This window comes from Channa argus, chromosome 1, assembly GCF_033026475.1.
Source record: "Channa argus isolate prfri chromosome 1, Channa argus male v1.0, whole genome shotgun sequence".
NCBI lineage: Eukaryota > Metazoa > Chordata > Actinopteri > Anabantiformes > Channidae > Channa > Channa argus.
Genome location: NC_090197.1, coordinates 18,303,242 through 18,316,388, shown reverse-complemented (window position 1 = coordinate 18,316,388; position 13,147 = coordinate 18,303,242). Strand labels below are relative to the sequence as shown.

General features: G+C 41.3%; 1 protein-coding gene across 4 annotated transcripts; it reads right to left on the bottom strand.

The window, feature by feature from the left end:
* Window positions 1-218: 218 nt before the first annotated feature.
* Window positions 219-12,827, bottom strand: satb1a (SATB homeobox 1a). Of its 4 annotated transcripts, none has more exons than XM_067504299.1 (11): window positions 12,096-12,827; window positions 11,619-11,848; window positions 11,118-11,294; window positions 10,898-11,024; window positions 9,853-9,976; window positions 8,513-8,624; window positions 7,791-8,326; window positions 6,385-6,582; window positions 5,864-6,019; window positions 3,698-3,901; window positions 219-3,220 (listed from the first exon to the last, which is right to left on the bottom strand). In XM_067504299.1, exons 2-11 carry the CDS (start codon window positions 11,833-11,835, stop codon window positions 2,321-2,323), a joined length of 2,751 nt encoding a protein of 916 aa, XP_067360400.1. In that variant the 5' UTR covers window positions 11,836-11,848; window positions 12,096-12,827; the 3' UTR covers window positions 219-2,320. The 4 variants fall into 4 exon arrangements, with proteins under 4 accessions (XP_067360400.1, XP_067360410.1, XP_067360419.1 ...); XM_067504309.1 differs by having other exon boundaries at window positions 12,168-12,827; XM_067504318.1 differs by having other exon boundaries at window positions 12,172-12,827.
* Between the last annotated feature and the right edge of the window lie 320 nt (window positions 12,828-13,147).

The following is a 13,147-nucleotide window of genomic DNA, read 5'->3' as shown; positions in this document are numbered from 1 at the left end:
TCAAGTGTGTGTATTAGTTGTGTTGTATGTATGTGTGGTGATGGGGGTTACCATAAAGCAGTCATAATGACCATCGCCGCCATTATCGTCACCATCATCATCACAGGCATGGCATTTCAAGAGCACCATTATCATTATTAATATAGCTATTATTACTGATATGAGGCTTTAATGACTTCTTGTTGGCCCTGGCCAAGGTATCGTCATGGAAACAGATGAAAGAAAAGAGCATAGCTTTATTGAATTACTCTACAAAGCAAGTCTGACCAAATGGTGCTTGAATGTTGCACTGTCTGAGCAAAATGTGGGAGCAGCAATGTGAAAAGTCCCAAGGGAAGACAGTAGGAAAAAGCATTGGGGAAAGATTCACAGAAAATGGAAGGAAGATTGAAAGGATTGGCAGTACTGAGGGGCATGTGAATGTCGTAGAGAGACACAGAATCACTGGTACCGAGAGCCCGGGTGATTGGCACACAAGGTTATTGTCTGATGGCCGTAAACAATAACACCAATTCACCAACATAGTGTGTACACAGTGAGAGAAAATCACCAGTACTAAGTCTCAAACACACACAGTGTATGTACATACAATGGACATCATAACCATAGAGTAAATCTTTATGGATCTGAATGAGTCTTTCTAAAAGAACAAATCCTGTTCTAGACATTGCCATCACATCCAAACAGAAATAATTTAAAGTGCCAATATCATCTGCTGACATGATGCTGCTAAGAAGGCTCACAATCTTCTTTTTATCTGTCAGAAAGCATAAATAGCATGGGGGCCTCACAGCTATGTGGGTCTTTCCCACAAATTCTGTCACATGAGTTTGTAAACCTGAGAGTCCTGGGGAGAAACAAAACATCATGTGTCACAGCTTGTATGGGTAAGAAAAGCTACAATGAAATGGACCAGAAGTTATTTAAATGTAATATGTGCAAGTTTACTCTCAAAACACATGTTAAATTGTGATTTTTTTTTTTGTTTTTTACTTGAAGATCAGAGGGGAACAGATTGAGGTAACACAGACATACAAATCTGTCTTAGTTTTTTTTACAAATAGGAGTGCTGTAATTTGTTTAAATGTTTAATGTACATGCTGTATGGCCTTGGTCTTATGGTTCACAGTATTTCTTTTATGAAGAAACATTAATGGGCATTTAATTACACATAAAACACTTATTGTGTACTAACAAACATGAAAAAACTGAGTGTAAATGACTGATGATAAATCAGTACAATATAAAAACCTCAAGATGTGTTGATGAAGTGTACCAAAAACTTTTTCGAGACATTCACAAATTCATGCATTAATAGAAATCCTTTATGTATACTATAGTATGAAATGATGAGAAGACAATTATTGACAATAACAAAAGTTGATAATGTAAATGTATTTGAGAAATTTTAACAGTAATTCATAGAAAATCTTAAATATTTCTTATTTCAACTCATCCATTATTTTTATTTATTAATTAATTAAGTGCTGCAGCTGTACCACATGTTATTTTCCACCTCCAACCTTAATGTTTGTTAGTGGAGTGATAGTTATACTTCAGGTTGATTGGATACTATAGTGTGTAATGTCCTAATGTCCATGGTAATATATAATGTACTGTACATGAATCCATTAGTCCATAAATCCATAATTCTGCCTCAATAAGCATTTAATTTAAAACAGAAACCTGATATTTAATACAGTATGACTGGCAAACATTGACAACAACAAGGTAGGAAATAACTGTAAGATTCCTGAAGGGCACACTTGAACATTTAAATGACTGAAATCTGATCCAAAACACAAACACAAAACATTTCTAAAACATAATAAAAACAAGATATTAATTATTTAAAAAAACAACTGCCTGGCAGTGCTAATTTCTACAAGGCATTTCTGGCATAAACATATCTTGAAATTTACATCAGTCAACCAACTACAGTTATTCTTTTTAAACAGGGAAATCTTAGGCTCATTGTATTGGTTCCCATGAATCCAGACATATGTAGATACAAACAGAACATGTACTAACATTACCTGTACATATACAGTGGTCACAGTTATTTTCTGTCTCAAGTGCATTGGGGATCCTTAAATTACAGAACATCTTTCTAAGTGGATACATCACGAAGTCTCTGGTTATGAAAGCTGTTTTATAAAGTGATACAAGTCGACAACTTTTATGTTGTCCTTCCATATTTTTACAGGACAAACACCTGTATAACACTCCCTTTCCACAACGCAGTGAGTCACTGGTTGCACCCCACAGCTTACAGGAAACATATGGCTCATCCGTGCTTTGTCATTGGATGCATTTTGTGTTAAATGTAGCTCTCCTGCTCTTCCTTCATGGGTGGAATGGTTTGAATGCCAGCATCTGATTCTTTTAAAACGGTTATCTCACTTGCTTCATTTCTCCTGCTTCTTATCTCCTCTTCTTTTTCTTTTGTATCAGTCGTTGCATAATGTTGCTGCTGCTGTTCCCCTGTAGTCATGTTATGTTGGAAAAGGTTTAGGTTTGTACTATCATGTTGTTTGCCTAGACTGTGTTTAGGGCTCATTCTCTGGTTTTGATGCTGGTCATAATTATATCCTTGGTCCTGGCTGTTGAAGAAGCTGCGGATGATGTGTTTGGGCAGGCCCAGCTGAGCCGAGAGGGTGTGGACTGCCTCCTCATCTGGGTTGAGACCCACGTCGTGGATAAAGCTCTGCAGGATTCCGAGTGCTTCATGGGACAGGTTTAACCCCTCACCTTGAACCTCATTTTCATCATTATCTACTTCTGAACCAACCCCAGCCTGAACTAGTTCCTCATTCTTTATGCTAGGCCATTTAACAGACAGCTTCTCCTTAACCATGCCCTCTTTAGTGTCTGCAATGAGCTCATTTATTGCCTCTTTACCTACATTTTCGTCCCTCACCTGCTCATTGCTTTCTCCACTCTTATTCCTCATCATTCCAGTACAACCCCAGTCCCCTCTCATGCTGCCCCTGTCTGCTCTTCCCCCTTCAACCCAGTCCTTACTGTCCACTTTCTCATCATTGCTTCCACCCCTGCCCTGTGAACGTAACCTCAAGTGTCCCCAGTTGCTTCCAACCTCACATTCGGCTGGCGATGCTGTGCATGGTTGCCGTGGAGACAGGTGAGGTCCTGCTTCTGGCTGCAGGGGTTGATGGGGTTGAAGATGCTGCTGCTGTGGCAGTGGAGAGTTGCGCTGGAACTGACAAAAGAAGTGTTTTTGCATGATATTAAATAATAGGTCTTAAAAAAAATATAGTAGCCTATTTTAGTTGGGCACTATATGTTAAAGAGATCTGGCAGCAAATGTTCAGCTCTAAATTACACATTCACTGACACTGGCTTTCGTACACAGAGGAATACGTTTTTTTCATCTTAACTATGCAGTAATCAGCCATCAATCTATGCACCAAAAAAAAAAATAAAAAAAATAATCAGCCTCACGGATCATTGCTTGCTTGGTAATCATCTTTATTTTCTAACATATTTGGCATTTAACTATCATTACTGTGCTGCTTGCGATTGCGAACACTAAAGCTCTGTCGTCATTTAGTTTTCTTTGAAATTTCTAGTAAATTTGATATAAAACTTTTCTCAAATAGATGTTTCTATTATGTTTTTCTCATTGCAGAGTTCTAGCAGTGTTCTGTGTGTAATGATGGTCTTGTTTGTGTCTCACCAGATTATTATCGTTGCTGAGCAGTGTGAGCCTGTCAGAGCAGTGCTGCTGTGCACTTGTGTTGCTGCTCTCCTGTTCGTAGATGGCATCTCGTTCAGCCTGGGCCAAGCTGAGGAACCTGCGAATCATGCATAGGTTTTCCCATAGAGTCCGGTTCTCTGGACTGGGATCCTCCTTCCACCGTAGCAACTCACACAGCCAACCCTACAAGGGGAACATCCATGAGTAGTTGGCAGCATACCAGCATACTCAGCAGATAAAGAAGTAAAGGCCAGTCCTTCACCCAGAACAGAGTTCAAGGTATGTCAACACTCATTTATAGATCTGAGAGTCCTTAAGAAAGACCATGACAACCAGTGACCTCCTGTGGTGCAGTTCTGTTGGACCTGATCTGACACCACAGAGCAAAAGAAAGCAAAGTCAAAAATATGTATTTTTGACTTTAGCTACAACAAAACCCTGTTAAGCCACCTAATGTCCTGCCATAATTGCGAGATATAATAAACATACCGATTAGTTATGCAAGTCAATCATTCTGTTAATTAGTGTCATTAATTTAGTATATTTTAGCTCCAAATCAACAAGCTTCAATCTCCATACTATATAACTCAGTGTCAGTATTTAACTTTCCCGAGATTGCTGTCTTAATACCACAGTCACTTGATAATTAACCTAAGCCAAGTAAAAGTAAATGCAAAAACAATGAAACATACAGTAACTACAAAACTGATTGTGCAGGCAAAATGTCATGTTTAAATTTGTCTGGCAAAACAAAATCACTTTGCTGTTTTTAAGCATATTTTTGCAGGAACTTTCTCTGAAATGAAATCTTTTTATCTCTTATATATTGTGAACCTGTGGCAGAAGGCTAAAATAGTTTTGGGACATCAAAATTACCATGGTAACATCATGTAAATTTATATGAGTTTTGATTCATTTCACCCCAATACACCCACTCACCCATTCATTTTTATAACTAATTAGAATTTAAGTAGATATAATTGGTGGTAACTGCAAAGTTTAGCGTCTGAATTCAGAAACAAACAAAGCACTGTGTGCTTGGTCTCTAAGTTCACAAAAAATTTGTGTTTTTCTAATGATTCAAAATGTAAAGCTTCTTCTTCATGATGCAATTTCTTTGCTTGAATCTTCTGCATCACAAGCGAGGAAACTTGTGAGTGGCAGACTGAGGAACATAAAGCCAAGTTAGTTTCAGATTCATGATTACGTTTACAAGCTGGCCGGTCCACACAAGTTTACACTTGCACACATGAACACACTCCTGGCTGTATCCCAAATCTAGCACACAATACCATCCAGATGCACAGTGCAGATAGAACAGAGAGATACAGCATAGTTCTGGCTGCCAAACAACTGGGTAATACACACATAGAGGGAGGGCAGAGATAGATAGAGAGGAAGAGAGAGAGAGAGAGAGAGGTAAAGATAACATAGAGAAAGTAAGGTAAAAATGGAGGCCAGTGAAGAGGTAGAAAAAGAACCTCAGGGGTTTTAGACCACCTGTCTGTACTGGCATGGCCGCTGAATGACCTCTAAAAATCTTGATGAATGGAGAGAGAAGGATGTTAAAGAGAGAAGCTTTAGGACAGACAGTTATGGAAAAGAGGAGAAAGAAAGAAAGAGAAGGAAATAGAAGAAAAACTGAAAATTAGAGACATGCACAAGAGGAAGAGAAAATGAGACAGCTAAAATCTCCATTCCATGAAGGGAAATTATCCTCAAAACAAAAGGCAATAACAAGCTTATGGAGCCGCCATAAAAATGAGAACAATAAACACTCAAATCATGCTTGTGTGTGTTTGTGTATTAACGCGTTTGTGTGAGTGTATGTTTGTGTGTGATTGCATGTGCTTGTACATTGTGTCTATGTGCAGTTGTAAGTGTTGTGTATGTGTGTATGGCGACTATTAAAGCGATAATTTAGGACACAATAGCAGTCTGATGCACTGATGATAGTTCTCTGCAGAGTACAGCTGCTGGTTGATTATCTGGGCTTTCCTCCACACACACACAAACACGCACACATAAGGTAGAGATAAACTCATCATACACGCTAAGTTTGAACAATAAAGAAACAATTGGATTGTTGTGTGTGTTTAAAATTAGACATCTTCATCAGTTTTACACAAGCAAGAAAGCCAGTACCTGACTTTTGGAGGCTGCCACCTTCGCAAACAGGGCCTGGGACACCTTTGCTCTCTTCATTTCATGGTGAATCTCTTCATAGATGGATGCATTGATATTGAGAACACAACTGTCTGTCCTAAAGCCTCTGTCTGCTAAAACTGGGGACAGTCTTGCCTAAAAAGAGAAGGAAGAAAGACTCACTAAAGACATGGTTAGTGTAGGTTGGTGGGGCCAGTTTACTGCATCAGCACAGTTCATATTGTATAACCTTTTCTTTACTGGAATGCTAAAGTATAGGAGTAAAAATATAAATGTAGTCTTTTTTTTCAAGATTTATCAACAGTTAGTCACTTATCCCATCACTCATTCAATACAAGTCATATTTAAAAGCAGCTTCTATATTTTCCCAGCAGTCATTTTTCTTAGTGACTGCACTTAGTGTTTCTATTCCACTGCTTTTTCCTATTGCAATGCATTAGTCAAGAACTTTGAATTTTGACTTCGTGTCTGTCTTTCTGTCACCCAGTCTAAAAGCTGACCTGTGTGGATCTTGGTGGCGTGTTGTTGCAGTTTGGTGTGAATCCAGTCAAGCTTCTCTCCTTCTCCTCCTGGTAGATACGCTCTCTCTCTGCCTCAGGGAGCTGCAGGAAGCTGTACATGGCCCGCAGGTTTACCAGCAAAGACTGGGAGGCGTGTTTGGGATCCTCCTCCTTACGCAGGATCTCTGACAGCAGGCCCTGGTAGATCACACAAATCACCACTCACTGATATACACATACTGTATTCGGATAATAGATACATGCATAGTTTTACATGCATATAATGTCAAATTCATTTAGACAAATTGCTTCTGATTGGCTTCAGCTGTATAAAAAAATCAAGATTTAGAAACATAGAATTGATAAGTATGTATGAGTAGAATCAATAGCATTCCAAACTTTCAAGTGCCTTGTATACAGGCCTAGATCTCAAACAAGCAACTTGACAGGTTCCTGCAGTTTAAACTTACAACATATATACAGTTGGTGATGATATAGAGCCAGTTCCCAGCACTAAGCACGCAGAGGTACCATTATTCTGCGTGCATCTGTCTATGCAGGAAAGTATTCAAACATTACATGCAGATTTTTAGGGCTTTTTTGTTCTGAAAAGAAATTACGCATTTATTATTCAAATCATGGATCATCTTTGAATTTACTCGGCAAACGCTGCTTTCCAAATAGATGGAGGCTTTACGTGAATCGCCAATTGACAAATGCTTGCCTCACTTCTAGATAGCATCTTGGCATCATGCCCAACTTGTACAACTGGCACCAGAGCACCTTGGACTTGGCAATGGGAAAACATGGGGGTGGATAATAACCAGCTCTGCTTATTGTGATGAAAATTATAATGACGGTAATAATAATAATAACAATGGACTTAGCATGTCCTTTGAGCCCCATTTCTGTGGGTGTGGTGCGGGATGTAGGATGATGGACACAGATAATGTAATATTTCAATGTTGGAGGTGATGGTAGAGAGAGATTCGAAATTAGGAAAACCAGTGGAAAGAGAAAGGGAGCAATTTGGAAAAGAATTGATTGACAGTGAGATGTAGAGTTTAAATGAATTAAAGGGTGGTAAGAAGGAGGGACAGTGAGACAGAGGAAGATGTAGAAGGGGAGAGAACATTTCTCTAAGGGGTTGTGATTAGTTGGCCCAGCAGCTGCTTCAGTGCTGGCACCAGCCTTGTGCTGCAGAGAGCTGGCACAAACACACACAGGCACACACACACACACACACTGGGGGAGGGGGCACTGCGGCAAAGGCCATGCCAATGTGCCAACCATCAAACACACATTTACAGAACACTGTTACCTACTACTGCTACACCTGTAAACACATAATCAGGAGAAAACAGTTGCACACTTTTATGAACTTTAACACGGCCCATCCTCCATACCTGTGTCCTGTTAAAGGCGACCCGGGCAAAAATGGCTTGGGAGATGCCTGCCCTTTTCAGTTCCTCCCTCACACACTGGTAGATGTCACTTGGCACATCACATGGTCCCACAGAAGGTCCAGCCGATGTCTGATTTTGCAGCCCGGATGCAGGGCCACCCCCTGGGCCACACTGTGCCTGCTGCGGGGCTTGGGAATCAGGGGATATAGAGAAGACCTTGGCAGGAGCCCGCCCTACAGGAGGGTGGTTGAGATACTGTTGTGGTGATTGTGAGAGACCCTGGCCAGCTAGCATGCGGCTAACAGCATACTGTTGGTTGAGAAACTGGGCCATCACCAGCTGCTGGTTGACCATTTGGGAGCTGAGAGGTTGGGTTACCAATCCGGGAGAATGCAGGCCAAGGGGGGGACGACCACATATGTTGGCTACTCCTCCACGAGGGAAAAGAAGGCTCGAGCTCTGCTCAGATGGGCTGGCTGTGGCTGGTAGCTGGGTGAGAGTGATGTGTGTTGACTGGTCAGAGAAGCTGTCAATTTCTAGAAAATTGAATGAAAGAAAAAAAGACAAGCAAATTAACACATTACATACTGAGAGTGTGACCCACATATGTAGAACATCTGAGATCTAACCAGGTTTTCAGTCTGCAGTGAACTCAAAAAAGAAAAAAAAGAAATGATGTTTGACTCAAAAATGTTTACAGGCTTAAAATTGAAAACCCTCACCCTTGAAGCATTTGGTCTTCTTGAAGTGCTTGTACCATCGACCAAACTCGTGACACTTGGCAGCAGAGACATTTGCATAGTAAGTGCTATTTACAATCGATGATATCATACTCTGAAACAGAGGGGAAAAGACAATAGAAATTCATTACGTTTTCTGAGCTCCTGCTATGAGCGGCCTGGGTGTCTCAGCTGTTCACACATTTGATATTAATGAACTCAGATCAGTGTTATTAAAAAGACCCCCAGGTAAATGGGATAATAAAGACAGATGAGTGTGTCAGTGTGTGAGCAGTGTGTGCATGCATGTATGTATGTGTGCGTGTATGTGTGTGGGTAATCAAACAAAACACTAGAGGTCATCAGAGACTATGGCTCTCACCGTCTGTCTCTCGCTTACTCACTCTTTCCCACACACACACACACACACACACATACATGCACACACTCAGCTTTTCCCTAAAGACCAGCCTGTGCAATCTTTACATCTGATTACACCTTTCATCTTCCCATATTTATTTTAATCTGCCTCTTGCAAACAAGAGAGGGGGTAAAAGAAGTGAGAAGATTGAGCGAGAGAGAGATGGGGGGAGAAAAATCGGGGAGGGAGAATTAGCTTGTATCAGATCTTAAAACTGCAAAAAAGGAAGGAATCAGAAGAAGAGCAAGATAGTGAGCAATTTCTTTTTATCAAGCTGTAGATGTCCTACGCACCCTCAGGCAAAATAACAGGCTAGGTTGATCATTATGAATATTCATAAAGAATACTCCATGATTAATGTAAAATTATTTCTGCATTTGTGTCTGTATTTGCTTAATTAAAAACACAAGATTTTAAAAGATCTTAAAACCAGATATTGAATGTTGTTGTAGAATCTGTTAAGAAAGAAGCTACATAATAATGGATGAGATTCATGGAAGGACAGAGACGGAATGAGCAGAAGATGGTGGGTGAGACAGGCAGGCAGACATACAGAAAGACAGACAGACAGGTTGGCAGTCCACAGAATCAAGATAGGCAGCAGCCCAGGCAGTATGGCTTTTAAAAGATATCCATCTCTCTTTATCTATTTCTCTCTCCTGTGCTCTGCCCCCATACCTTATCTACCACTGCATCTGGACTTCCTGTCAAACTATTGGACCAGACGCTTACTCTGTGTCATGCGTCACAGTTGGCACAAACACACACACACAGACACGCAGGCACGCACACCTTTATGCAGAAGTGGAAAGGGCAAAGACATAACATATACAGCCTGAACCTCCATCCTGCTTCTCGTCTCATCTCTTATGTGCATATGTGTGTGTGTGTGTGTGTGTGTGTTTGTGTCTGTCTGTCATACCTGGGACAGTGGGCACTCCTTGGCCAGGGAGCTCTGGTTCATGTCCTTGAGGAGCTCCTTCAGAGCGTTCCTCACCGTGGAGTGACTCCACTGCTCGGCTGGCAGGTCCTCCAATTTGGGACAGCTAGACGAATAGAAAAGGAAAACGACTTGACATCTCCCAGCATGCACTGGGTCCCAGGCTGGAAAGAACATGATCAAGTTGCCAGTCTATTGCAGAGCTGACAAGCCCCCACCCCTGAATTGATTGTGCTCACACTTTCATTTACACCCAATGTGTGGAGTTTCTAATACTGAATCACAGGCTTACACTGCCTGATGCCTTAAAGAAAGCACAAACACACGTTTAAAGGTGTGAATGAAAGTCTCGACTGTGGGGAAAAAACTAAAGAACCTAAAAAAAAATGTCATATTACCAAAGGGGAAACATTTATAATTCCAGGTTCTTTTTTCTGTGAGATAAACCCGGTTATGACAGAATCCCTTGTCAAATTAATAATGTCTGAATCCCCTTGTAGCTTCTTCAGATTCAGGGTGTTGGAATTGCGTACATGCTGACTCACTGTCACACTGTCATGGCTTACAAAAAGCCATCAGTAATGTTATTTGTAAGATATGTGAAATTACTACTACAGTTCAAATCGAAATGTCTTCTGAGAAAAGGGCATATTTATCATCTTCTCTTGTGCTCTGAAATAAATCAGTATTAAATGTACTGTACTGTCCCAACTTGTATTGGAACTCTGAAATAAAAAGTGCTAATATCAAAAACATTAAAAAATATGATTATTTATATATACATTCACTACAACAAACAAACAAAATCAGTCCTTTAATTTAATTGAATGACTTTGAAATTGTGCATCTACTGGATTTGTGTGAATTTGATTTGCTCAAAAACCTTTAGTCGTTGTGTTTTCTACATTCAAATTAATAGTGGTGGTTGGCTGGAGTCTTTTTCTGCATGGAATCAGTTGAAAGGCTGAACTTGACTGTAACTGCAGACAGATGTACAGTATTTGAAGATGCAATGTCTGCTCTCTACCTGTGCAGCTGAATTTTAAGCGTGATAACATGGTGAACGTCCTGCAGCATATCAGCCACTGTGGCGTCAGGGGCATCCGTTACACAGGACAGGGGTACCGGATTCCACCTGCCTACCTGGATCAAACCTGAACACACACACAAGTCAAAATTGGGAGAAAACTCAGTTAGACATGGGTTATTATCTTGCACACTTGTTTATGTGTGTGTGTGTAGTGTACCTTTAGCCTGTGCTGCAGAACTGTGTGAGTACCCCAGTGTCAGCAAGGCCATCTCTATCAGCTGGTTGAACAGCAGGTCTCTCTTGACCAACACAAACTCAGCGTGTTCTTCTCTCCTCTCTCCCTCCAAAAGGTTTTCCCTGTGCTCCACCACACAGAACACTGGCAGCAGGCTTCCTAAGGTGACAAACACAAATGATTTCATGCAGAATGACATTTGAGAAGGTAGTGATGGGCTGTTTATCACCTTACCAAGAAATGATTAATGTCATTATCAGGTGAGATATTGTTGTTGTTTTTTTAATCACATAAATGCAAGTCAAGTTTTATTTAACTTGTGGTCTTATCACACCAAAACCAGTTCTGATGAGTGATGTGCATACATCCCCCTCAGAGACTGGAGGCCCGTTATCTGACATCAGATTTCACTTAGGACTCACTGTTGGATATGGTTTGTAATATTACATTTCTCGCAACCCTTCCCCATATCAGCTCATGTACCTCTGCTGTGCCAGCTCTTGCACTGTGGCCTCACTGTTGTTGGTTTCTGGGCCAGGCTTGGGTTTTTTGCCACGGGACTCCCTTGCCGGCTCCTCTCCTGGGCTGAGGATCCTGCTCCGTTTTGTTCTAGTCGAGCCAGTTTGGCAGGAGGAGGCCGGGGGTCTATAATGGGATCACTGCCCTCAGGTTTCACAGCTCCATTACACAGGGTGTCCATCTGTGGTGTCACACTGGTATAAAGACACAGGCACTAAAAAAATCAAAGACTGTACAAGGTACCCTCACAAAATTCATTTGGATTGTGCTGATATATCTGTGTTGGTCCACAGTGAGTTTATAGTGGTCCATATGTTAATATTATTAAATATTATTACATGCATTAACTTTTGCAGTAATAACAGTGGTGCTCTATAGTGTAGCGTAGGATGTTTCAACGTGCATAGTTTCTAGACAGACTAGACTTATGGTAGAAAGTACCCCAGATCTTTATACTGTTCTGTTTTACAGTTCTAACAGGAACATTAGAACGCGCAATTTCGACACACATACACACTCGGGTCAGAAGGATATCAGTAAAGGGAGATGACCTTCACACAGATGCAGCGATTAGGGTATCTAAATTCACTAAAAGTCCAGTGAATGCCACAGAGCAGTTCCCCTTAAAAAACCTGCTGTCATCTCCAGGCGCGCCGCTGCAAGAGACCGAGATTCAGTTCATCTTCAGCACCTAAATACGCGCTAATCGTTCCATGTCCAGTTCTGCCGAAGTTTAATCAAGACGAAATCAACCTGTTTCAGTCGGCACAATGTGCATCGACGACCTGCCATCATGCATCAAGACGGAAAATCAGTATCGGCTGTATCCACACGTTGTCCTCGCTTCCACTGAAGAACAAACCTGCTCCTCTCCGCTGTCGGTTTATGTCCAACTGTACGCTCGTGTGCGCCCTTTCACTTACATCAATCGTCCGTTTAACATCGACATTGTCTCGTGCTTCACGTCCAAATACTTTTGCCCGTATTCTTCCCTGCTTTCAGACCGCGATTCACTGTCGGTGTAACGACAAATTGGCCTCTAGTGCAAGTTCGGAGCAACCTCCCTTCTGAAGCACCGGGACATGCTGCTACTGTGGATCAAGTTCCACAGAGAACAATACACAGCGTGGAGCTCTTGGAGCGCGTTTCCTATTACACATTAGGCTACAGCACTGACTCCGGGACAGCAGTTGTTGGTTACACTTCAAAGCCCTGTGCTGAGAGGGAGGGAGAGAGAGAGAGAGAGCGAGAGAGAGAGACACGCGCGCGCTCACACACACACAGACACACGCGCACTCACTCATAAAAACACGGACCCAGCTGCATTAGCATATGGTGTAATAATGAATTCACTAGCTCGCTCCGTAAATGTATTAAATGTGACAATTGCGCATAAATCTATTTATTATTTTCTGCCGCATGCTGTCTACGCACTTATTATTGTCTTTAGGGTATTGGATCTCTCCATGGTAACAAAGTGGAACAGGACAAGG

Coding starts and splice junctions, on each gene's coding strand:
- satb1a (XM_067504299.1), bottom strand. CDS start 11,835: ATGGACACCCTGTGTAATGGAGCTGTGAAACCTGAGGGCAGTGATCCC. Junction 8,327..8,512: donor GAAGACCAAATGCTTCAAGG/GTGAGGGTTTTC, acceptor TCAATTTTCTAG/AAATTGACAGCTTCTCTGAC. Junction 3,902..5,863: donor TGGCAGCCTCCAAAAGTCAG/GTACTGGCTTTC, acceptor TTCCCCTTGTAG/GGTTGGCTGTGTGAGTTGCT.